This window comes from Nematostella vectensis, chromosome 13, assembly GCF_932526225.1.
Source record: "Nematostella vectensis chromosome 13, jaNemVect1.1, whole genome shotgun sequence".
Taxonomy (NCBI): Eukaryota; Metazoa; Cnidaria; class Anthozoa; order Actiniaria; family Edwardsiidae; genus Nematostella; species Nematostella vectensis.
This window is the reverse complement of record NC_064046.1, coordinates 1,974,919-2,000,689: the sequence shown is the minus strand read 5'-3', so window position 1 is coordinate 2,000,689 and position 25,771 is coordinate 1,974,919. Positions and strand designations below refer to the sequence as shown.

Sequence of the window (25,771 nt, the reverse complement as noted above, 5' to 3'; positions counted from 1 at the left end):
CACTATCCCGGACACTCCTTATAGTCCAACTCCACTCACTGTAGCATTATCCCCACAATAACCCTCCCGCCCTCACCCCTGCCACCTACCTCTACCCGTATCACAACCATTATCCCCCTTTTATGTCCCCCTTCTCCCCAGGTGCCATGGTACGAATACCAGCTTTTAACCAAAAACTCCGCTGATTAGTGGCGCTGCCCGTCTTCCCGTTAGCATTTGCTTATCGCGCTTTAGGCGGGGTAAGAACCTTTGTATCAAGGCTACATAAATAATGCTGTATACACCGGCATGGGAGATTGTGCATTTGAGAGTCCATATTTAGTATATCATGCCTAGAAAAGTACAGGTCCACTTTCGGTTCTCAATAGACGTGCTCAAAACTATAAAGTATAAGCTAGAACACTATGGTATGTAGCCAAATCTGACAATAAACGTCCCGTGGAGATATTGCAAAGGCATAAAAAAAATCCCTCTTTGTTCTTTCAGGTGTGGTCAGATTTTTATCAGAGGGCCCCTCCCCCAGAAAATTACGGAATACACACAACCCCCCAAGAAAAATCATGGGTACGGGCCTGATCCCTGTTCTGCGTTTTTGGGCAAAGTCACCAATAAGTATTAATAAGTTATTAATAAGCTTAAGTATTACAGATATATTCTCTATTTGTCTCTATTGATATTACCGTAGCAATGTTCGAAAAACAAACAAGAAATAATAAAATAAAATGATAACTACGAAGAAAAACGTTGTTAAGTATTGTATTTTTGTTTAGAATTTACGTGTTATCGGGCCCTTTTTTCAACCGTAACAAGACGTGGGAAAGAGAGCTTGGGCTACCTGTGGCACATGGTAGCAGTACTTGAGAATTAGACCGACCACTCGCGAGCGTTACGCATGTTATTCCGTACATAAAGTCTTTAATTTTGTAGTTTCATATTAGCAAACTGCTTGGCTTCGGACAGGGCCTTGTCAATAGATCCGACGTTTGGGCCGGACGCTTGAGCGGACATCTCCTTGCCACCGGACTTGCCCCCCAGGATATCAGCAATTGCACCTGTCCACTCGTCTGCCTTCAGCCCCTTCTTGGTGACGTCCTGCGATGAACAGACAAAATGGGTAAAACTTGACAATCAGAGGGCTATGGGTTATTACAATAACACCCCAATAACTCGATCCTGGATGCTCGAGCCCTCCTCTTTCTCTCTTCGCCTATTGGGTTTATTGTTTAGTTTTGTGCATTATTGCTATTATGTACTATGAAGTACAATAACACCCCAATAACTCGATCCTGGATGCTCGAGCCCTCCTCTGTCTCTCTTCGCCTATTGGGTTTATTGTTTAGTTTTGTGCATTATTGCTATTATGTACTATGAAGTACAATAAAACCCCCATAACTTGAGCTTGGATGCTCGGCTCTCCTCTGTCTCTCTTTGCCTATTGGGTTTATTGTTTATTTCTGTGCATTGCAATTTTTTATAGAGGTGAATTTTGTGTGAGCTTTCTAGGATTAAATAATTTCTTTACACACACACACAAAAAATAAATAAAATAAAATACTAGGGAAAGAGTTAATAGTATTAAAGTGGGTAAATTGGACCCCGGGAATTGGATAGGAGTAGACATGTATCAGACGCTCAGAGATCACTTTCTCTTGAAGAAACGATGCGAACGATCTCCAAGGGTCAAGGCTGTGAGAGGACGTTTGTAACTGACCTTGGGCACTTGTGAAAGGCAGATGATTTTCTTGTTTTCTTGGTCAACGCTTAGCAGTAGGACAGCAGTCGTGGGAGAAAGGTTCTTGAACTGCTTCATTGCAGCATCCAGAACCTAGCACAATATATCATCCAATCAGAAACTAGCAAAATATACAATCCAATCAGAACCTAGCAAAATATATCATCCAATCAGAACAAAGCGAAATATATATCACCCAATCAGAACCTAGCAAAATATACAGCATCCAATCAGAACGATTGTTATTCGTATTATTTGTTGGCGTTCGGCTGTTGTTCGTGATGTTATTGGGGTTCGGCGGTTATTCGTGTTATTATCGGGGTTCGGCGGTTATTCGTTCTATAGCTGCGTTATTCGAGTTTTATCGGGTTAGGCTTCAGAGTTCATCGGGATTCATGGGTCCGACGCGCGCACGAATATCCAATCAGAAAGCAGCAAATAGAAGCCAGCGAAGTGCAACCCAAATGTCCCACAAAAGTCCCACAAATTGTACAACATGTCGGATGAGGTCAGTGAGTCCTGCCCGAGTTATTTTACATACAGACGTTTATAGGGGTTTTCCTCAGACTTGGAAAATAAAACACAGTAACCTAACATGATGGAAACTTGTCTTGTTGTCCAAGCTTGATGAAAATCTTGTGAGAATGAAGCATAGAAATAGATAACTACGGGTTTGATTGTTGAATGGAAACGGCACGAATCCAGCTTAAAATACGAAAAATTGGAAATGATAAGATAAAGCGGTGCTCTCTTCGGTAGGTACTGAGTGTTTATGTGTTTTCAAAGCTATTTTTGTCAGCTTGTAATGATTTAAGTGCGGGGAAAATCAGAAGAAAAAGCCGAATTCGCTGTTTAGGACCGACTTCTAACTACAAGTTTTTTCGGCAAACGTCAAGATTTACAGCAAAAATACAAACGAAAGTCTCATTCCTATATGTAATTGAAGTAGCCTAGGTATAATATCAAACACAAGTTAAATGGTAGGACTTACACTGCTCTTGTAAGTGGTTTGTTTGCTTTTTTTTTCGTTTCTTCGTAGTACATTTTAAGTGTTTTTCTACAATTGAGTCCCAACTCTACACTAAAAGCGGCCGGGCAAAGAAAACAGGGCAAGCACTTTCACGCTGAACGGAAAATGCTTATTCGCTTGTCCAGATTCGCAGAAAAATATCTCAAACCAATCTTTTTTGGCGTCGATTGCCGACTTTTTGTGGGACATTTGTGGGACCACATGTATGTTATTGCACCATCTCTTTCCTGATTGGCTATTCGTGCGCGCGTGATTGACATGTCGGATCTATGAATTGTCTGGCGCTCCATTAAAAAACCATACTTTCTGATTGGATCCAGCGTCGAAGAGCTCCACTACCACGGTGCGATCTGGCTCCGCCGCGATCATGGCCTTGGCCTTATCCGCAGCCTGGGGAAAACAATAACGGACCCTGAGACTAGTCATGGGCGCGGTGTAACATGCTTTAGACTTGCGCTAGTCATGGGCGCGGTGTAACATGCTTTAGACTTGCGCTAGTCATGGGCGCGGTGTAACATGCTTTAGACTTACACTAGTCATGGACACGGTTTACACCGCAAGTGCAACATTCTATAGACTTACACCGGTCATGGACGCGGTTCACACTGCAAGTGTAACATTCTATAGACTTACACCGGACATGGACACGGTTTACACCGCAATTGTAACATTCTTTAGACTTACACTAGTCATTGGCGCGGTTTACACCGCAATTGTAACATGCTATAGACTTACACCGGTCATGGGCGCTTGCACCCCAAGTGTGAACGTGTCTTTCGATGTACGATACCCTATGAGTCATGAGCGCGGTTTGCACCGCAAGAGTAAACGAGCCTATAGTCTTAAGTTAGTCATGAGTGCGCAAGTGTTAGCTCGTCTTAAAGGCCCCGTCACACACTTTGACTTTTTGTCGCGCTAAAAATTGTTGCAGGTCGCACGCGCCCTGTCACACGTGAAGTTTTTCCTGCGACTTGAAACAATTTGTTGCAGAAAGTAGAAATGAGTTCTACTTTTCGTGCGACTTTAAGAAATGCTAAACAAGTTGCAAAGGGGGTGTCACACGCAAAAAAAATGCGCGTGCGACCTGCAACAATTTTTTTGCGAGATATGTCGCAAGAGAAAAAACGTACGTGTGACAGGGCCCTAAGACGCACGCTAGTCACGAGTACAGCTTTCATTCTAAATGTAAACGTGCCTTTGGACGTATGCTAGTCATGAGCGCGAATTGCATTGCAAATGAAACCATGCCTTTAAGCTTATGTTTGTCATGAGTACAGCTTTCATCCTAAATGTAAACTTGTTTCATACTTACGCTTGTCATGAGCGCCGCTTGCATCGCTTTGCTGGCATTGTCTACGATTTTCTTGACTTTTTTCAGCGTCTGCCGCATTTCCTCCTTCTTCCAGGCTGATATCACAGCAGCATTGATGTCCTGTTGGAAGCAAGAAACTAGTAAGCTATTTCTTTAACCGGTCTGCACACCCAACCCTTTACGACATCTATAAGATAACCTGCCTAAAGGGTATCATCCCTAGGGTCTTATCCAGATTAAAGCGGCAGTCACCAGTTCACTTCCGGAGGGCCGACGGAAACCTCGACCGACAAGTGACAAAAGGTCATCCGCTCTAAACTTCCAATAAACACACTTCTTTTACAATTTTGAAATATTTTTCACGTTTTCCGTTAAAAATCATTTTGAGATTAGATAGATGAGATTAGATGAGGTTACATAATCGACCGGAAGTAAACTGGTGCAATGCGGCTATGCAATGCGGCTAATATTCCCTAGAGGTAGCTGGCGGGATTCCTGTGCGTTACCTCTATAAGTCTTGTTATCTCCTGCCCTGCCTCTTTCACTCGCAAGTTCTTGCTCTCGGCCTCGACCTCTTTCCTGATTTTCTCCACGCGAGCCTCGAGTGCTTCACAGTGCTTTTCGGCCTTGAGTCCCTCGGGGCCAGTGAGCGCGACGATGCGGCGGATGCCTTTAGAGATGGCCTCCTCGCTCACCAAGACGAACGTCTCCATGTGGCTAGACCGCTGAAGATGCCTGAAAGAGCAAGTAACATGAAAACACGAACACGTAACATCAGACATGAACACGTGGAATTTAAGACACGAACACGTTAAATAAAGACACGAAAACGTAACATATAGACACGAACTCGTAACATAGAGACACAAACACGAACATGGAGACACGAACACGTAAAATGAAAACACGAACACGTAACATCAGACACGAACGCGTAAAATAAGACACGAACACGTAACTTGAATACACGAACACGTAACATAAAGACACGAACACGTAACATAAAGACACGAACACGTAACATAAGGACACGAACACGTAACATAAGGACACGAACCCGTAACATCAATACGCGAATACGTATAGAGACACGAATACGTAACATAAATACACGAACACGTAACAATAAGGACACGAACCCGTAACATCAAGACGCGAATACGTATCATAGAGACACAAATACGTAACACGAACCCGTAACATCAAGACGCGAATACGTATCATAGAGACACAATACGTAACATAAAGACACGAACACGTAACATAAGGACACGAACCCGTAACATCAAGACGCGAATGCGTATCATAGAGACACGAACACATAACATATAGACACGAACACGTAAATAAAGACACGAACACGTAAAATAAAAAGACTCGCAAAGCCCCAACTTAGACTGAGCGTTGATGTTATCCTGTCTCACCTCATATTACGCCAGCTCCAATATGATTTCATGAGCGTACCTAGACGGGTCACCAGGATGCGCACCCTCCCTCCTTCGCGGCAAAAAGTGGGCCATTTCTTATTGCAAATACTATCCTTTCCCGTATGACTACGCACCACTTTTCAATTTCCACCAGTTATACTGATGCGGAAGGTACAACAGAGCAAGGCTCCAAATCAAGTACCCGCTTAGTGAATTGTTAGTAAGTATTGTAAGCACTGTCACGGGGGGTGGTCACTGCCAGAGGGTTTATTGCGTCCCCAGTGGTTCTATTACGTCCCTTCGGTTCAGGTTTTAGTGTAGTGCAGCTTGAAGAGAGCCGGGACCGCCGGTTTAGTCACTTCAACTCCCCAACAATTCTTGCGTACACGTCTGAGTTTCACCATCTGCGTCAACGCTTACAATAGAGAACTTAAGCAAACACGTTTCTGGACGACAGACGGCGACCGGAAGTAGATAATCTTTATGTTTAACGCTATCGCAAAGCTAGAAGGTTTCATATTTTAGACTACGGGGTAGAATAGAACCGTCTTCTTTCATTGGAATTGAGCAAAAATATTACAAAGACGGAAAACGTTAAACTTCCGGTTGACGTCTGTCGTTCAGAAACGTATTTGCCTAAGTTCCCTAATGCCAGTCAGTACTTACGTTCCCCCACAAAACTCAATCGAGTACTTGTATCCGGCTTGAGGGTTTGGCTGGAGCTCATCAAATGACGCCCCGATAGACACGACTCGAACCGGGTCAGGGTAAACCTGGCGCACAAAAGCAACAGAATTCAATAAATACTCATCCCCAACAGTAACCCTATCCCCAACCCTGGTACGCAAAGACAACAGAATCCAACAAACTGTACTTCTTATCCCTAACCCTAACCCTGGTACGCAAAGACAAAAGAATCCAACAAACTGTACTTCTTATCCCTAACCCTAACCCTGGTACGCAAAGACAAAAGAATCCAACAAACTGTACTTCTTATCCCTAACCCTAACCCTGACACGCAAAGATGACAGAATTCAATAAACACTCGTTATCCCCAACACTAACACTATCCCTAACCCTGGCATGCAAAGACAACAAGATTTTAGAAACATGTACAAATCTTTCTTTCACCTCTTTGTCCAAAGTATGGCTGCACCTCAAAGATAGATAACACTTAAAAGGGCCCTTCGAGTACCTCGTCAAAGATGGCCCTTATTTACATAAAGGCGTGTTTAGTACCTCGTCAAAGATGGCCCTTAGGCCCTGCACATCCTTGGCCTGAGCGAGGGCAACCTCTTTGGCAAAGACAGGTAAGTCGCTTGTCACGATCTCCTTAGAAAACAGCTCGGTGCTCTTGACTTGTTCGGGTGTCATGGCGCCCTGTTAACGAAACACCAGGTAAAAATAGTTTATAATGAAATTCCCTTACAGACATACAAAGAATGATTGCATTGCTTAAGTCATGATTGTTTCCTGTTCAAACGTCTCCCAGTGTCTCACTGTTGGTTCTACATTTTTTGAAGGGCAACTTTGTAAGATTTGAGTTGTCCAAGTTTGAATCGACAAATGGCAACAATCATTTCCATTCAAAACAAAGTTTTGGGAAATGTTGAGCAGGGAAGCAGAAAATACAACGACAAGATTGCAACGTAGTCAGACAAAGCATGTGCGAATGTGAAAATGTATTTCATATTATCCTTTTCCTGCCCAAAGACAGATGGACCCTCATCCTGCCCCATATGCTATGAATAGCAAAGCTAACCTTGGCAGTAAAATCAAAGCGAAGTCTGTTAGGGGCCACTAGGGAGCCGCGCTGGTCGGCCTCGCCCAGGGTTCGACGCAGAGCAAAGTTCAGGATATGAGTGGCTGTGTGGTTATTCATACACTGGCGACGACGATCCTGTATAGAGGATTCAGACAATTAATATAATGAGCATTCTTACTGTAAATGATTTAATAAACACCAGGGGTTTTTATTAAATTTCGATGGTCCGAGGGGGGGGGGGGGGCGTTCAATAGATAGGAGGCATTTATTAGAGAGGGACGTACTTTACAAACTATATATACTATATAACAAACCCAAGTGCAGGTGGGTTCTTGTCTAAGTCAGGATCACGTTAAATTAAAGCCTGTGTAGCAAGCGATAGCAGTAGTAGAAGCCAAACTGAGATTAAGGTAGATTTGATTTATATTAACAATTAATATTAATTCCTACGTCGCTTGTTTGTAAGCTGGAAGGGAGGATAGGAGGGCGTTACACAGAGGGAGGCATTTATTAGAGAGGGGCGTTCATTACAAACTTGTAAGAATAGGGGAGGTTTTCATTAAATAGGAGGTGTTCTTTAGATAGGGGGCGTTTACTAGATCATTTACGGTAATCAAGACATTGTATTGGAAAATAACAAAAGTACTTTTCTTTCAGTGGAATACTGTGCGTATAGACTAAGTCGGGTCAGATAAAACTTTCCTTTTAAACATGATGTATTTACAGGTTAATTAGCCAGTTACACAACTCAACTAAGAAATCTTAAAAAAATAGTGTGTAACAAAGCAACAATGATCTTACTGAATTATCTCTTTCCTTTTTCTAAGTGTTATAAATAGAAAGGAACGATTTTCTGTGATAGGATCTGCAAAGGATCTAGTTGATAAATTCTAGAAAATTTCAAATGCCCAATTAAATAATGTTTCGTTATTATTTCACATACGGTATAATTATAAAATACCTAATTTAAAAAAAACTGATGCTACACTACAATATGCCCGAGAACAAAAAAAAATACAGAATGTTGAAAATAAAAACAAAAGGACGGCTGCAGAGGAGATTATACTTTAGATGGTTTATTTGACTCTAAGATAAGTTATTTCCTTATAATACCAGTAAAAAGGGGGGGAAGGTTTCCACACCCAGTCTGTACCATCTTGCTCCCATAGAGAACACATGATTTGCGTTTTGCTTAAGAAAACAGGGCTTCACTTACCTCGTCAATAAGACAATTCATGGTGTCGCCAACACGGATGGCACCCTCTAATGCACCCACATGAAGCACATAACCACCATGGACTTGGACGTTTATCACACGGAACTCCACATCCTGAAAAATACACACATTATTTGAAGGGTCTCTGACGACCACCATTTAGAGATTCTATCAAAATTGCGTTTTGCGTTGCAAAATTCTCAATCAAAATTGCCAAGTAACATATAACACTTTTTAGGTGGTCATTTCAGAATTTTGTCAAATAATTTGTCTTTATTTTTTTGGAGAATTTTTTATTTATTTTTTGGATAAAACTAGAAACGAATCTGTGGTTGAACCTGGATCTGATTGCACCAAAATGTGCTTTCAATTGGTATTACTAAAAAAATATGGTCTTCCATGTTTCAGCAATAATTGAGCAATTTTTATAGCAGGGCGAATTAAACCCTACATAGTTTCAAGAGGGAGGGAGATATGTAGCACACATGATATTGCTAAATGTTTAGCATGCACTTAATTTTCATGTGAAGTGCTACAAAATTGGAAATACACTTAGGAGACATAAACAAAGACTCAATGAGTGACATGTCTTCTACATTAGCAAGGCCCCCATATATTAATGTTACAATCTGAAATTTAGTTCAAAGGCCGGATTTATTAAGCTTTCTTTCCATTTCATTTATCCATCTCTAACCTCATCTCCCTCTTTGGTCATGAATCCCTCATCATAGATTTGGCCACCCTGTTCTGCATAGAAACTTGTCTGGTCGAGAATTATGCCACAGTGCTCCCCTCCAGGAACCTCATTCACAAATTCTTTCTCGTGTAGTAAGGCCTTGATTGTACCACTAACTGGCTGGAAAACTTCACAAATAGAGTGGTATGACAAAACGATTACAGACAAGCTGTATATAAACTAGGTGGTCTGCGTAGGCAGGGGCAGCAGATAGGGAGGGGCATGGGGGTAGGCAGGGGCGGCGGATAGGGAGAGGCATGGGGGTAGGAAGGGGCGGTGGATAGGGAGGGGCATGCGGGTAGGAAGGGGCGGTGGATAGGGAGGGGCATGGGGGTAGGCAGGGGCGGCGGATAGGGAGGGGCATTGGCATGGATACTTTTTTTCTCACATGAATGCATGGTTTAAAATGTATCAAGCGTTACATGTATAAATTGATTGCTTGATAAAAAGCGATATTCTACAACTATATATTATCTAACAGTCTATTATTACAATGTTTGTGTTCATGTCAAACCCAGGTATCCCCCCCTCATTTCTTTAACCACCCTCTCCCCCCCCCCCCCCCCCCCCCCACTTTTGGGACCACTCTGCTTCCTCTGGTAAGCATGGTAGAATCAAAGAAGGGCTTATACTTGACTTGGAACACCGGTGAATACCCAGAGGTGTAAAACATTCAATATCAACCTTGTGTTGGTTCATTATGCAATGTGTTGGTTCATTATGCAAGAGTGTGAAATGAAATCTCACTCATTCTTGTCAATGATGTTGTCATAAAAATTATTTTCTTGAATGACCTCGCTGGTACTGTAGAGGGAGGGTGCTATTTTGTGATTAGAGTTCAAGAAAAGATTTCAGATAAAACAGATAATGCACTTAGAGATCAAGACATTGATAATAGCTTCTTACTCACTATAAAAGTAAAATAATTGCTACTTACCATAGCTGCCTAGAGCATCTGACGAGTAGCTGTACTTGGGTAGATCTATGGTTGGTGGTAGATTCATCACATTTTGAAGTTTGTCCAACAGATGAACATCCAAGGTAATGGCGTCATCACTAGCAGAATCCTTCCCACGAGCTATCTCCTACAATAACACGGAACAGTATAGTATTTGGTTTAAAAAAAAAAACAAGTAAAAATGTTATTATTAATTTTTTTATGAATACAGACAGGCGGCAGGATAAATGGACAGATGGAAAGAAGCAAACAAAAGGATGTAATGATTAGTGGTCATAATCTGTTAAGTAATCGGTATTGTTTGAGTTAGGAGAAGTGCATTTATTAGATTTTAAGAACAGGATGAAAACTAATAGGATGGTGTCTCTTTTAATGCATATTTGTGCATTTTCCTGTAGCTGTTTGAAAAGCATTAATTTTCCAGTGGTTATTTAAGCAAGGAACTGAGATACTTCTAATCAAATACCATTTATTAAGTTTAAAACTCATGGATGGTTAATTCAATTTTATTGTGCAAATAGACCATCATTATTTCAAATGTTAATAAAAACAAAGGAGTGCTTGATATACATTATTCAAACCAACCTGGGCACGTCTCTTAGCTTCTTCATACTTCTCCATATCTACCCTCAGGCCCCTTTCCTCTGCCATGAGTTCTGTCAAGTCCACAGGGAAACCATAAGTGTCATACAGTCTCCAGGCAACATCTCCTGGAATTGTGCCATCAGTTATCTTGCTGGCCGTCCTTTCAAACAGTCGGCGACCTCTTGCCAGAGTCTTAAGGAATTGCACTTCTTCTTCGTGAATAACATCCATCACCTTAAAAAAAAAAAAGAGAAAAAAAATCAATTGAGATTTATGCAGGCCTGACTATGAATCAAAGGGTCAGGGGGTCAGGGCTCAAATTTGGCCTTTTTAGATGTGTAAAAAGCAGGCTTTTGAACTTAAAGATCTATGGATCCCAGGTGCATAAGGTGACCCCCATTGGCTGCCTAAATAGTCAGTAATTTCTTATTGCAGGATCTTCAAATACCATTCTTTTTCCATAGGATTACTAGACTACGTATCCAGCAAATCTTTTGCAAGTGCCATAGTCACTCACATCTTTATTAAGCTGGCCTGTGGTGCCATATCAATGACACTATATAAAAATCAACGCACGCAAACTGTATGTATTGTATGGAGAAGCCTGTATTTAAGGACAGGCTGTTACATACAGTCCAGACTTTTGATTTTTGTTAAAGCATACATTCATATAGCATTGCAGCACAAAGAAGAAAGAGAAACAACTTACCTGCTGGGGACTTTTATTCAACTCAGGGAAAAACTCACCCTGAAGACAATAAAAGTGATCAAACAAAATAAGGAACAGAATATCTTGTAAGTTCTATTTTTTTAAATCATAAAAAGTAGGATTAATTTAATAAACATACCAAGGTGTCAATAACAACAGATACTAAAGATGCGGTGAAACCAGGTGAAGCATTCAACTTCTCAATGGAGTACCGGATGCAGCGTCTTAAAATTCTTCTTAAAACATACCTAGAGCAAAGAAGCAAGAGTCACAAGGGAATAAATCCACACAATATAGTCATTTTTCCATATTACCTATGACTGCGTACCCTCAACCCCCTCACTAATGGGGAATTGCCTGACCCTATATTAAATACCATACCACACTTATACCATATATTGGGTTATAGTGATAAATAGTATGAAATAACATATCAGGTGACCTACCCACGCCCTACGTTGTCTGGCTTGCCCCCATCAGCCATCGCTACTGTTAGTGTCCTGATGTGATCAGCTACAACTCTGTATGCCATGTCAATGCCATTCTGATCGGCTAGCCCAACCTGCCCACCATACGGCTTCACCCCTGTTGCCTGAGGTGTAATAGCAGCATGACATGATTAGGGTTTTGAGGGGGACGTGTAATCTTAATTCATGGGTTTCTATACTACTAAACAGTAATTGGCCTTTTCATAAGCTCATTAACTATTCAATAGCCATTTCTTCAATTGGGTGATCAGATTTGGTCACAAGAATGGACTTTCAGAACTAACAAACTACTCCTTGTTAGTAGTTTCACATAAGAAATACTCATAAAGTTTGCCTTTTGATGATAACAATACTACTATGGCCATATAACAGATAGAAAACATTAGTTGTAATAGGAAGTGGGATTGAGGCCTTTTTATATTTATCTTCTACACTAATGTTGTTTTTACTTGGAATAATCTTGAGTATAATATGCCATTACCTTATAATAACTAACCATAGTACCCATATATGTATACTCTTTAATCCAATAAAAGACATGCCCTTTGGAAGTATTCATCCACCTATAATTACCTGATGAATTTTGTCAAAGAATGGAGTAAACAAGTCTGTGTCATAGTTTGACATCTTCCCCTGTATGATGGAGACCAGACGCTCCAGTCCCATCCCAGTGTCCACATGCTGGCTTGGGAGAGTTTTCAGGGTTCCGTCATTTTCCCTATAAAAGAGGGGTTTTATAGTGCGACCAAGAAAACTGTGAACACCGGAAATATGTATGGAGTGTTTGTTCACTCACAAGATATTCAAACAGTCAATTAGAAACATTTCTCAACAAGACTCAGTGTCTGAATTCTCGCATTTGATTCATCAGAAGACAATAAACATTCCACAAATATTTTAGGTGTTCATGGTTTTACTGGTTGAGCTGTAAGAAGTACCTTTACTACTTGTTGACAATTATAGACATGCTACCATATAACTAGCCGAGTATTTATAAAATAGACAAGAACAGATACTACTAGCCAACACATCACGAAGTTCAAGTCAAGTATGTTTGTAGGTGTCAATACACCATTTTATTTTGTTTTCGTTTTTGCCAAATTCAGTCCATTTATTTTTTTAAAAAGAATACTCCCAAAAAAGTCAAATATATGTTGTGTGCAATATCTTTAACATAATTTTTAGTCTAAGGTTATAACAATTTATTTACCTTTTAAAGATTTACTGTAGCTATGGAATTCTTAGGTCAATTAAAACAAAACCTCAGTTTTCATTACACTTTCATAAGAAATTAACAAAAGAACATACCTATTGAATTGAATAAATACAAGATTCCAGATTTCGAGCACTGTGGGGTCATCCATGTTTACTAACGCCTTAGCGTCACGCCCACCAATGCGATCATAATGGATCTCACTGCAAGGTCCGCATGGCCCAGTATCGCCCATCTCCCAGAAGTTATCAGACATTCCAAATGGGAGCACTCTACTTGGGTCTAGCCTAAAGAGAAGGGAGATAACAGAATTAAATGAGAATTGATAATTAAGATAAAAATAAGATAATTTCCTTTCAAAAATCAAATAACTTCAGATGATAGGCTCTGGACATTTTAAGGTAGGATGATATTTTGGTTCTCCAATCAAGGTGCAAGTACGTAGGCCTTGAGATTGTGCTAAAAGTGGCATTAACTTTCATTGAAGGATTAAAAGTATGCAGGGGTTATTTGCCAGTTGGGAGGTCCGTATCATGAAATAAAGTATCGCCCATCTCCCAGAAGTTATCAGACATTCCAAATGGGAGCACTCTACTTGGGTCTAGCCTAAAGAGAAGGGAGATAACAGAATTAAATGAGAATCGATAATTAAGATAAAAATAAGATAATTTCCTTTCAAAAATCAAATAACTTCAGATGATAGGCTCTGGACATTTTAAGGTTGGATGATATTTTGGTTCTCCAATCAAGGTGCAAGTACGTAGGCCTTGAGATTGTGCTAAAAGTGGCATTAACTTTCATTGAAGGATTAAAAGTATGCAGGGGTTATTTGCCAGTTGGGAGGTCCGTATCATGAAATAAAGTATCGCCCATCTCCCAGAAGTTATCAGACATTCCAAATGGGAGCACTCTACTTGGGTCTAGCCTAAAGAGAAGGGAGATAACAGAATTAAATGAGAATCGATAATTAAGATAAAAATAAGATAATTTCCTTTCAAAAATCAAATAACTTCAGATGATAGGCTCTGGACATTTTAAGGTTGGATGATATTTTGGTTCTCCAATCAAGGTGCAAGTACGTAGGCCTTGAGATTGTGCTAAAAGTGGCATTCACTTTCATTGAAGGATTAAAAGTATGCAGGGGTTATTTGCCAGGTGGGAATTCCGTATCATGAAATTACGTGACCAAGGTCTTGAAAAACTGACCGAGCCCAAAGGCCAAGGTTAGTATTTTCAAGGCCGAGGTCTCGGTATTTCATGGTACGGACCGACCTTAACCCAGTAAATAACTTTTTTTTTTCTAGCGCCAGCGAACGTGTGCAAAATAACAACTCTTGGCCCTAGGGCAGATATAGGAATCTCCGGACCGCTCTATTAGCCAATCAGAATGCAGGATTCGTTACAGTGACCGCTAAAAAAATAACTAGTATGTCTTTGTCACATCATGCCAGGGAATTATGAGGAAAAAAAGGAGTGGTGAATAAGACCAACAAAAGAACCTTAGTTCTTTATTAGAACTTGGCCAAGAGAACCTACCCTTTTCCAATCCAATAATCTTTAGTTTCATTGTCACACTCCACACCATCACAGCCACCAAAATATGTCACATAAAGACGTTCTTTTGGAACCTTTAGAACTTCTGTTAAGAACTCCCACGCAAAATCAATAGCTCCTTTCTAAAAATAGATAAACATAATATATAATATAAACATTTTGCTGATGTCTTTATAGAAGATCTCTGTCCCTGTGCCGGCATTTTTTTCTTATAATGAATCCCTCAAAGAATTATAAAAAATAATAATAATCTGTATACACCTATATCCCTGCTTGAAAACATGTAGCGTAAAAAATATCAGTTTCAGTTTTTTTTTCTCTAACAACCTGTTTTTTTTACTATTTCAAATTTGTTTCTAGTTTTTAATTTCATTTGTTGAGGTGATGCAAAACAAAAGGTTCATGGCACAGTACCCACCTTAAAAAAGTCGCCAAACGACCAATTCCCCAACATCTCAAAGAAAGTGTGGTGATAAACATCCTTGCCGACATCTTCCAAATCATTATGTTTCCCCCCAGCACGAATACACTTCTGACTGTTGACGGCACGCTTCAGTTTTGACATGTCGCTGTTTGGGTCTACAGTCCCCAAGAATATTGACTTGTACTGGAACATGGAATAATGTCCTGGTTAATGTCTGGGTGGGGATTAGGTCAGACAGCGTACCCCTCTCCCTCTCCCCAACCTCCCTCAACAAACACACCCTCTAGCGAAAAAATGTTGTAAATCACATATTGTCATTTAGATATAATAACTTAAGTAGGTTAAAATAATGGGAAAATACTTTTTCGTACAATGTTTTTTTAAGTGACAACGGTTTGATTTAAGTACAGTTTTGATGTTCCCTAATACTGACCTGATTCATTCCAGCGTTAGCGAATAACAGCGTAGGATCTTCATGAGGAATTACAGAGGACGAAGGGACAAACGTGTGGTTGTGTTTTTCAACGAAGAAATCTATAAACTTCCGACGAATATCCTTAGCAGTTAGAGAGCTATCCATGTTGCTGAGACCTCGAGAGAAATGAATCCGTGTGGCTTGTGGCACTAGGTAAAAAGAGAGCGACAAGTTTTTACTGAAAAGCTGCCTCAAAACCATTCAAAACCTGCTACACGAGATGATGAAATGGAGGTAAAGAGGAACACCGCTGACCAAGATGTGACTTGGGTTTCCTGTGTTAAAGAAGCAACTTTTTTGGCGTATTGTTGCAAATTGCTTTACAGTTACAGATTCAATCTAATACATAATATTTTTGATTCTCCAATGAAATTTGATATAATCCAATCCTCATTGAAGACAACATTCTTTATTCAAAGTAGTGAGAGGGTGAGGTTCGATGTGGTTTGATTGATGCTTAGAGACAGCTTTATACCATTTATCATACAATCGTGTTATTTTTTTATTACCTGAGGTTTGTAGGCGACAAATGTTTCATAATTTATATCTTTCCGATTACTCTCCGAGAGTCTTCCGAAAAAGGTGAGAAACCGCATCTTATTGTTTGCAGGCGCATCTCCAATGGAACGGCAACATGGCGAGCTACGTGGGTTTTCTGTTTGTTTGGCTTGCAACTTTGGCTTCAGTTGGCGTCTTTACAGCGAAGGCACATAGCAATGAGACAGGTAATCTTGAAGCGTACCGTAAAGAAAACGAAATATCGACCAGCAAAGTTGTTGTTAGGAAATCTGCACTTATCACGCAATCGTGCATTATTTCTTGGAAATGGTCTACCTTACAACGCATGTGCAGCCTAAGAGAATAAGTATGACGGTCGTTTCACAGGCAGTGTTTCTTATATTTATGGACAAATATATGTTGTTAAAAAATTGTTCTTGAAACATGATACCAGCCAAGGTTTTTGAACAATATGATTATAGGTTATATAGCAATCATTTTATTTATTTTTTGATGCTGTTGAAAGTATGATGAGTAGCATTATCCTCACATTTTATTGTAGGGCAAAGTACCCCTGTCGCCTCTTTATGGTCCTCTCCAAGCCTCGTCTACCTGTCAACTGCCGCCCAGGTTTCTACATCTGTGTTGCCATCCATAAGCACTTCAGCATCTCACACAGCATCTAGTTCCTCAGTGGTACCATCAGCATCAGTTACACACACACCCCTACCAACTGTGACGCCTACAACACCCACTGTTACTCCAACTGCCGCCAAGGTTTCTACATCTGTGTTGCCTTCCATAAGCACTTCAGCATCTCACACAGCATCTAGTTCCTCAGTGGTACCATCAGCATCAGTTACACACACACCCCTACCAACTGTGACGCCTACAACACCCACTGTTACTCCAACTGCCGCCCAGGTTTCTACATCTGTGTTGCCTTCCATAAGCACTTCAGCATCTCACACAGCATCTAGTTCCTCAGTGGTACCATCAGCATCAGTTACACACACACCCCTACCAACTGTGACGCCTACAACACCCACTGTTACTCCAACTGCACCAAATGTGACAACCATCCCAACAACAGCATCAACAGAGTCGCCAGCTAATGGTACAACTTCAATGCCTACAACTATTGCTCCATCACCAACGAAAAAAGGTATGAATTTCTCTTTGTCCTCATGTTTTTTTTTATAGTTTGTAGCTGTTTTGATAACTTGTTATTCAATATGTTGCCAAAGTAATAAGTGCTATATAACCTCATAAAACACACTATTATGTCTGACTTAAAGAATACTAAAAATGATGGTATGTAGCCTTATGATAAAGAAATGCTATTGCACATAAATAATATTATAAATTTATTGAGATCATACACACACACTGATTGGTCCACTCAAAACGTTTTAGTAGGTCATTCCATGAGGCAGTATAAAAGCATGTAAGGGGAATTTGTGTATCATCAGTCAACAACCATGTGAATTCCAACAAACCTTTGCATTTAAGGAGATTCGATACTGTTCCCGAAAAAATTAATCGGCGAAATATTACATGGCGGCTAAAAAAGCAAAAAAGTTCAATTTCTTCATTTTGAAATAGTCCCAGGATTGGCCCCTAAAACTTACAATCAACAAAACCAATTGTTTTCAGTTTTGGTTTGCTATTAGAAATAAGAGGTAGCTAAATAACAATGGTAAAAAAAATCCTTGCCCGCCTATGGATTTTTTTAGGGGCAAATTTCAAAGTAGGTAAATAACAGTGACTGAAAATAAAAATAAGCTAATTTCTCGGAATATCTCTAATAGATTTTAATAAAACTTCCTCTAAGTGCCGACCAAGGTGTGATGTACAATATCCGATAGCTTAGGGAGTGTTCATTAAATACACCAAAGGATGGGGAGGGAAGATATTGAGGGGGGCTCCGAAAATTTTTAACCACCAAAAGGGGGGCTCAGAGAAAAAGGTCCTCTAAGGGAAAAAGAAAGAAAATCCTGGGGTTCTGAAAGGGGGGGTACCAAAAAAAATGTTTACGATTAAACAGGGGGTCTGAAATTTTAAGGTGTCTTGAGTAAAAATCTCCCCCCCCCCTCAGTGTAATTAAGGAACACTCCCTTGTTTATTAAAAATTTCCCTGTATGGAACAGCACTTTGCCAACAGTGAATTTAAAGGGTTCACAGTTCCATTGCCATATAAACAACAATATAAACACATGTTACACTTTTATAAAGTTCATCCCTAGGTACATGGCATGGCCAAATAGTTTGATGATCCGATCCCTGTAGCAAAAGATACAAGTTGTGATTGACAGGATGGTTGGAGATTCGGGAAACTGTATCGAATCTCCTTAAATCATTCTTTTGGGGAGATACATGTCTCTATCAAATAAAAATTTTCAAACACTGTTTAAATAGAACCACCAAATGAAGAACTATAAGGTTCTTTTTTAGAATTCGAAGCCAGTTATTGTTTTTTTTTCTTTTGCATAATGTAAAAAGTGATTTTATAAATGAAATAGAACTTTTTGGTGTTTCTGCATGGTATGAAAAACCTCAGCATTTTGAAGTTTTCTGAACAAAACACCATAGCTTTCAAAACACTATTTAGGCATGCAAAGAATAAATTATAGAAAAAAGACCCCCCCCCCCCCCCAAATAAAAAAAGGTCCAGCCCCTAGAATTTTCCAAAATATATTTTGTTGAGAAGAACCAATATTGGGTGAGGTATGAAGGGTTGTGGATCTTGGAATCGCAGGATGTAATCAACCCATCGAATCACATGATGTAATTAACCCATGATGTCTAATACTAAGGCTTAGCAGCTCTGCTCTAATCCCTTGATGTCCTAAATCCATGTGTTTTCTCTAGGTGATCACTCCTCTCACATCTCTCAGCATGAGCTGGATGCTCAAATACGCTACAAGTGGGTCGCTGTCACCTTCTGTCTTCTCTTTGCTGTGGGATTTGTTGTGATGACAATCATGTTCATGCGACAGCGGAAAATGTACCATGAGATGGAAGGAGATGTCTCATTGGCACGTCTTATTTAGTTAAGCCACCTTTCAGTACCAGCCATTTTACCATGAGATAAAAAAAGAGCTCTGTCTTGATTATCTTGACAATATTTGTTGCTCAAATTGCAGATGCATGCTCTTCTAATGAAACTTAAGAATATGGCCATTACTCCATCTCTGCCATTACTGTATCAGCGGGAGTTTTTTATGGTTACATGAGCTGTACATAGCCAAAGGCTTTGATCTCCAATTTAGAGACTGGTAAATTTGTGTTTCTTTTTTTTACTTTTTTATTTTTCTAAATTTCCCTTTCAACATAATAGGAAACTTAAGTTCTCACCTTAGTCAACTCTATTTTTATTTTAATTTGGTGTAAATTTTGACACAGAAATGATAAATATTGCAAAATTTAACGTCTGGGTAACTGAAAAGATAAATTTTCAGTAGCATGCAGTTTGTTTATTTTCCCCTCGTGGTAATTATTTTTATGTACATTGTTAAAATTGTGTTGTGTTAGATAATTTGAACTGGTTGGGTCCTACTTTTTCAATCAAATAACAATATGAATTAAGGATTGTTTCTCACACTGTTGGAAAGTTTAGGTTTGATGGTTTTAAAATTGTAAGCATTGTGTATTCTTTCATTCACAAAGTATAAAATGAAAGTAAGTTTAGGCCACTAAGTACATGTAAAGCTTTATATTTACCTATCTCAAGAGATATCACAGTCTCATTGTTGAGTTTCGTTATTCACTTATAAGTAGCATTTTTCGATATTGTAATGCTATATTCAAAGAAACGTTTTTTCGTAACTGCTGTTGAACAAAACAGGAAATAGTTAACCTAATACCATGTTATGCTTATTATTATTAAAACGGGTTTTAAACCAAATAAAAATACCACAATTCACAAAATACACGTCGATGCGAATTTTTAGTATTTATTATAACTCATCGGAGCTAGAGATATGCACAGGGTCCCCTCTGATGCCAAGACGCGAGTCTTTTCTTATTCGAGGAAAGACAGAGTTTCCAAATCTTGAACGTTTTTGCATAATATCCTGCGAAATCACCTCTGCAAATCCTGGCAGGCAACATTCTTGCATGGGAAGTTTTTCCTTGAAATAAATGCTTCACAACTACCATTGGCAACAAAAAAGTTGTAGTGAAAAAGAAGAGAAAAGTCGCGACGTACTCCATTATTGTATAATTATTATTTGCATCTATCTAAGTGAAGTTCTTCTTTTATCAGGCTACTTAATTTTTGTCATATGCACGTGATTTATTTATCTCTCTCTTTTTACGAAAGTAACGCAATGTCTTAATTTTCGCTCCGAGCTAAAAGAGTTTCAAATTGCGTCATTTCTCTTTTCTTAACCGTGTGCCATTCTGCCGAACTGTGCTGTCATGGTTCGTAAAAGAGCGCGAAAAAAGAATCTACCCCCGTCATTGCTTCTCCTGAAAGTTTGAAAAGGAGATGTGATTACAAATAAAAACTGTGGAAACAGCATCAGGATTATTAAAAACAAAACAAGGAATGAGGAATGGAACGAGTCAAAATGGGAAAGCCAAGAAGGTATGTTGTCAGTCACAAATCAACTCAGCTCTTACATCGTAATCATTATAACAATTTACTGATGAACTGTCAAATGTATTCTAGTTTTCAAGAGCAGTACTCAAGAAATGCGTAAAATATTGTCCATCCTTTTGTGTTGCACCGTCGTCGCCACCCGCATTCCACCGGTAACTGGCTTTTGGTTTTTCTCCTGTCCCCATGGCAACAGAAATGGACGAGCCGGTGACGTGTGCTCGGTCTTCTGCCAGTGCCGCCCGCCCAATACTTGTCTAGCTGGTCTGCAGCGCTGTGTCGCGCCTGCAAAGCATGCTGAGCCCTGCCATGCAACCAAGCCTTGTGGCCCTGGTCTTAGCTGTCATCCTGGAGTTCAGAGATGTTATCACGTGCCCAGGCGCCTGCACGAGCCCTGTGTAGCTGGTTTTGGATGTGGCAGCGGACTAACGTGTGAGCCTGGAATTCAGGTAAGTAAATGATTTTCGAATTGAGCGAAGTAGTTTTGAAAAATGCATTAAAACAATTATCCCATTAAATCTTAATTACTCGGACCTTATCTTGTTTACGCGAAACGCGATTTACGCGAAACATAACATTATAAAGTGCTATTTTTATAATCGAAGCGGAGTCCCACATAGATTAATACCAGGACCTTGTGAGCGGACATAGGTCATAACAAGGAACACATTTTAATGTAGATGGCGCTTGGCGCTGATGTAATCTGAACAATTTCAACTAACGCTATGCATCATATGGCGTAGGTATGTTACCATCAGCTTCGCCAATATAACGAGCCCTGCGCAGCAGGATTCCCGTGCGCCGGCGGGCTGAGCTGTCAGCCTGGGATTCAGCGGTGTCTTTATCACCCGCGCCGTGAGAATGAGCGTTGCTCGTTGGGCTTTGAGTGCGCTGACGGCCTGGAATGCACACTGTGCGCGAAGCCCTACCTCACGTGTCAGATGTCACGTGTTCCTTTAAACGACGAACAGGTAAACTTTTCTACTGGCATGTTGCCTTACTGCCTCGTCCCTTTGCTTCCCGGCGGGCCTATCACGCTCTACATGGCTATGACGTCACTGGCCCTGCTTAAAGCGTCCGCCATATTGGAAAGTGTGAGTCTGCGCGCAAAGCATCATGGAGCTGATAGCAAGGGAGTAGCCTGGGGACGAAGCTACTGGCGTGTCAACTAAGTGGATGGGGTTCCAATCTTGTTCTAGAGCCCGCGTATCTTTGTTTCGGCGGCTTGTACCTTACCGCTGGCAAAAAAGTACGTGGGGTTTTGGAACGAGATTGATGTGGTTGTGACTGACGCAAGCAAGAGCTCAAACATTAGTGAAAATCTTAGTGAAAACCGGTCCAAAAATCTTATGTAACTAGCTTGCTGGTGTTTTTGTGCCTGTGTTGTGATGAGAAAACAGGGGGGGACTTTTCTCTTTTAGTTTTTAGATTCTGTAAACGTCGTCGCCATTTCACTCTTTCGCTTTTCTATTCCTTGTTACATGTCACTGGTATGGGGCAACTTCAAAAAGTTAAATTTCAAAAAGTGCGTATAGATTATATTGAAAAGCTCCCCATGTAGTTTGATTAAGACAATATGATTTCCAATTTCAATCGCCTGATTTAGTGGGAGCTTTTGCTACTTCCAGTTCTATCGGCGTCCATTCAACATGGTGGCCTTTCTAGTGACTCATAACGCCTACTCAAGCGGTCCACGCTATGCAGTGTGGGCCCGCAATCAGCGGTACAGCGTCCGACAACAGCTGCTGGACGGCGTGCGTGGGCTCATGCTAGATATATATCCAGGTATGTACAAAATGAAAGCCGTATGTTTAGGTCAGATGGTTGTTCTTTCTAAAAGAAAGAAAATGTTCTCAAAGAAAAAAAATGAAATCCAGGTCCTTCTAACCAGTGAGTACAGAAGAATTCGAAACTTGATTACTACATATGCTCTTCAAAACAAGTTGGTCTGGATATTGCTCAACGAAATTGTTTTTTTTTTAGGATGGGGCGAGGCAGAAGTCACGCTCTGCCATGAGACCTGCTTCTGGGGCGGGGCGACAGATCTTCTTGACACATTGATTGTCGTCAGAAAATTCCTCGAAAACAACCCTCGTGAGGTAATCACAATTATATTCGAGGATTACCTGAGGAATCCAACGATTTTGAAGCACGTGTTTGATAAGGCGGGCGTGTCGCGACACGTGCTTGATAGCTCCGAGTGGGGGAATGTGTACAAAAACTGGCCAACGCTCCACGAGATGCGGAGACTGGGGCGACTTGTGGTGTTTAATAATAATGGACTAAAGGGATTCCCTTACACTGAGGATAATATGTGGTTTTACGTGCGAGAAAACCGCTACGGTCAACCGGGACTAGACACCAAGGTATGTTTAGTCTAATGGAGGTGTGAAGGGGATCAAGCAGGGGCGGATTTAGAGGTGGGCCGAGCGCTCCCCCCCCCCCCCATTTTTGAGATATTTGGCCTTGAAATAACAAAAAATATAAGGAAATACACGGAAGAACATTGAATTCGCCCCCCCCCCCCCTTTTTTGAAACCCTTGCTTCGGCCCCCCTTTTTGGAGCTCCTGGATCCGCTCCTACAAGCTTCCCTTGCCCTTTTCACCAGCCACTGTAAGTAAAGAACATTGTTAAAAATAAAGAAAAATATATCAATGAAGTTCCCTTTTGCCGCCTTTATAGGAAATTCTGACGCCCCTGATATAACAAACTCCATTTTCTTTTGTTACTCTCGGTCGTGCTTAAAACAAGGCAATCCGACCGAGTGCACAAGAACTGAAATATTATTGAATACTTTAAAAAAGAATTTGAACCAGGATAACGGGATGGGTAGCAAAACCGGAATACTGAGATGGTTGACGTGTATCTGTGGTTTAGTACTCGTCTGTTGCGACAGCTTTAGTAACCCCCACAAGAAGAGAAGTTGGATTAGTATTAGAACTAAAGGGGAATAGAAATTAGTCGCTAGACTCTATAATACAATAAATACTAGCCCGAATAGCATGTGCAAAGGACTGGGGAAGAGGGATAGACCCCGAACGCCCGGAGAGAAGGACGGAGCGTCTCGTGTCCGTCTTTCTTCATTCACATTCCCTTTTGGGCTTGTTACGCAGACTAAATAAATGCCTAACTGATGCAGCATCTGCGTTTTCCACACAGACATGTGTCGATCGCGGAGAGTCCAGACTTAACGCCGACTTCAGTGACAACTGGAGTCTAGTTCTTGTCAACTGGTTCGGTACAGCGACCAATCCACTTAACCCTTGCCTGAATTCGTTTCTCAAAATGAAGCGCAAGTTAGCAACTTGTGCCCGCGAGTTTGGTCAGCGTGCCAATTTTGTAGCAGTAGATTACTACGAGTCCGGTGAACATGGCGGTGCTTTCAAGGCAGTACAGTGGCTTAACGATCAATGGAAAGGTAAATGGTTTGACTCTAAACATCTGGTTATCCAATAGGTGAATCGACACACTCCTATTTTCTGAAATTCGTCTCTGCTCATTAGGAACTTTCTCAGTCTCTTGCCATAGCCTTGTTCCGGGACAGTCGATAACATACACACAATCATTAGCGGAGAATTTAGGGGGCTTAACCCAACCCCCCTTTGTATTGAGCCAAACCCCTTGTTTAGCGAAAAGCTAGAACCGCCCCTGAGAGCCATTAGGTCTTTAGGAGGTATGAATATTTTATTGCCTTTTATCTGCGAATGTAGAGCAATTTTTTTGCAAACATTTCCCTTACCAATAAAAAAAATGCTTGGGATACTTTTCGGGAGGAGAGGGGTAGGTACATTGGTTGTACATTTAAGCCATTCCTTACGCAAAGTCCCTAGTCACCGAGAAAACCCTTAGGTGACTCTATAAGGGCGCGTTTTTTTCCCTATCATTCTGGATGGAAATGGTTGGTAGAAAATGTTCAGAATGGCATTTGACTCATTCTGCTATAGGTTGCAGAATGGGTGGAATGGCCTTCATTCCATTCCGGAATAGGAACGCGGGATAAACGAATGCGCGTTTCTTTTTTCTATTCTAATCATTCTCATTCCGGAATCACGAGTTAAATAACGCGCCCTAAGAGTGCAGGAGCGCCTATTCAATAATATTTACCGCCATAAAAACCCCTGTTTGCAGATCTGTACAACCGCCAACTGAATCAGGTTTCAGGAGTCAAAGGACCAGAAACGAGGCTGAATTCATTGCGCTACTCAGACAAGCTTGGCTCTGTCTTCAAAAGCAACTACTCAAAGGGCGTTACCCTGGAGGAAGTGTACAATGACAACGGCTTTAGGAATAGCTTGGGATTCCTAATTCCAAGTAATATCACAAAGTTGATAAGCAGCCCAAAGGAGGAAGACTACCGCAATGTAAAGGGTACCAATAATACACTGGGTTTCGTAGAATCGTACCGTGATCAGATTGGAGATAGAGATAATATTAGCGAAGTACCGAAAGCGTCTACTAGCTTTCCAGACTCAAGTACGAATGATTATGTTATTGGCAGTGGCGGAAAGGAGCACAAATTAAATCGTATAAGTTTGATGGCGGCACTCAATGAAATGATTGGTACAAACCAAGTTGAAGACACTGTTGAAGAGATGGGTAGAAATGTTTCTTCAAGTGAACACACTATGAAACTTTTAAGAAATAATTCCCAGCCGCACTTTGGCACTGTCGTCGCTAGACCTGCTGAAGCTACAAAGAAAAGGAACGTATCTGTGAACCATATACTTTCACAAAACGGTCAAGGATATTCCAATAAGACACAGTATCTTACGGAAATAATAGACCAAATTTAAATGTTAGGTTTTGATGTTATTTTCTACTGATCACAAAATGACAGTGAGGAGCTGACAAGACATATTTACGGCTAGTGAAATCTTATCCACCTTGTGTTATTACGTCAGCGAAGGGAATTTACTCAAAGCCATTTGATGTTATGGTCATGGCTAGCCTCAATGTGGGAACTTATGAACTATTTATCAGCGATAACTTAAATGGTATTAAAATATGAAGTGGATATTAATAAAAAAAAACCTTTTTAAAAACGA

The 25,771-nt window shown here is 40.5% G+C and overlaps 3 protein-coding genes across 3 annotated transcripts; 2 read left to right on the top strand and 1 right to left on the bottom strand.

Annotated features, from left to right (window-relative positions):
* Nucleotides 1-609: 609 nt before the first annotated feature.
* LOC5508178 (alanine--tRNA ligase, cytoplasmic) lies at nucleotides 610-15,825 on the bottom strand. Its single transcript, XM_001628702.3, has 20 exons — nucleotides 15,583-15,825; nucleotides 15,144-15,332; nucleotides 14,708-14,847; nucleotides 13,267-13,458; nucleotides 12,532-12,676; nucleotides 11,917-12,062; nucleotides 11,610-11,718; nucleotides 11,471-11,509; nucleotides 10,762-10,995; nucleotides 10,156-10,303; nucleotides 9,177-9,346; nucleotides 8,483-8,596; nucleotides 7,264-7,401; nucleotides 6,741-6,881; nucleotides 6,168-6,274; nucleotides 4,581-4,809; nucleotides 4,075-4,194; nucleotides 3,066-3,152; nucleotides 1,712-1,825; nucleotides 610-1,092 (listed from the first exon to the last, which is right to left on the bottom strand). Exons 1-20 carry the CDS (start codon nucleotides 15,823-15,825, stop codon nucleotides 916-918), a joined length of 2,982 nt encoding a protein of 993 aa, XP_001628752.3. The 3' UTR covers nucleotides 610-915.
* Nucleotides 15,741-25,768, top strand: LOC5508156. The gene is made up of 11 exons (XM_048720982.1): nucleotides 15,741-15,858; nucleotides 16,235-16,349; nucleotides 16,685-16,752; nucleotides 16,900-17,287; nucleotides 18,994-20,713; nucleotides 20,798-21,174; nucleotides 21,469-21,696; nucleotides 22,354-22,510; nucleotides 22,709-23,091; nucleotides 23,886-24,144; nucleotides 24,855-25,768. Exons 6-11 carry the CDS (start codon nucleotides 20,821-20,823, stop codon nucleotides 25,517-25,519), a joined length of 2,046 nt encoding a protein of 681 aa, XP_048576939.1. The 5' UTR covers nucleotides 15,741-15,858; nucleotides 16,235-16,349; nucleotides 16,685-16,752; nucleotides 16,900-17,287; nucleotides 18,994-20,713; nucleotides 20,798-20,820; the 3' UTR covers nucleotides 25,520-25,768.
* On the top strand, nucleotides 16,259-19,175 carry LOC125559087 (mucin-2-like). The gene is made up of 3 exons (XM_048721026.1): nucleotides 16,259-16,349; nucleotides 16,685-17,287; nucleotides 18,994-19,175. The coding sequence occupies exons 1-3, from the start codon at nucleotides 16,259-16,261 to the stop codon at nucleotides 19,173-19,175; spliced, it is 876 nt and encodes a 291-aa protein (XP_048576983.1).
* Nucleotides 25,769-25,771: the final 3 nt, after the last annotated feature.

What these genes read in the sequence shown, in the direction of transcription:
- LOC5508178 (XM_001628702.3), bottom strand. Translation starts at nt 15,825, where the DNA reads ATGGTTTTGAGGCAGCTTTTCAGTAAAAACTTGTCGCTCTCTTTTTAC. An exon ending in CTAACGCTGGAATGAATCAG is followed by an intron (nt 15,333 to 15,582) that starts GTCAGTATTAGG and finishes TCCATGTTCCAG; the next exon opens with TACAAGTCAATATTCTTGGG. An exon ending in GATTATTGGATTGGAAAAGG is followed by an intron (nt 13,459 to 14,707) that starts GTAGGTTCTCTT and finishes CCTTCTCTTTAG; the next exon opens with GCTAGACCCAAGTAGAGTGC.
- LOC125559087 (XM_048721026.1), top strand. Translation starts at nt 16,259, where the DNA reads ATGGCGAGCTACGTGGGTTTTCTGTTTGTTTGGCTTGCAACTTTGGCT. An exon ending in GGCACATAGCAATGAGACAG is followed by an intron (nt 16,350 to 16,684) that starts GTAATCTTGAAG and finishes ATTTTATTGTAG; the next exon opens with GGCAAAGTACCCCTGTCGCC. An exon ending in TCCATCACCAACGAAAAAAG is followed by an intron (nt 17,288 to 18,993) that starts GTATGAATTTCT and finishes TGTTTTCTCTAG; the next exon opens with GTGATCACTCCTCTCACATC.
- LOC5508156 (XM_048720982.1), top strand. Translation starts at nt 20,821, where the DNA reads ATGCGTAAAATATTGTCCATCCTTTTGTGTTGCACCGTCGTCGCCACC. An exon ending in CGTGTGAGCCTGGAATTCAG is followed by an intron (nt 21,175 to 21,468) that starts GTAAGTAAATGA and finishes CATATGGCGTAG; the next exon opens with GTATGTTACCATCAGCTTCG. An exon ending in AACCGGGACTAGACACCAAG is followed by an intron (nt 23,092 to 23,885) that starts GTATGTTTAGTC and finishes TTTTCCACACAG; the next exon opens with ACATGTGTCGATCGCGGAGA.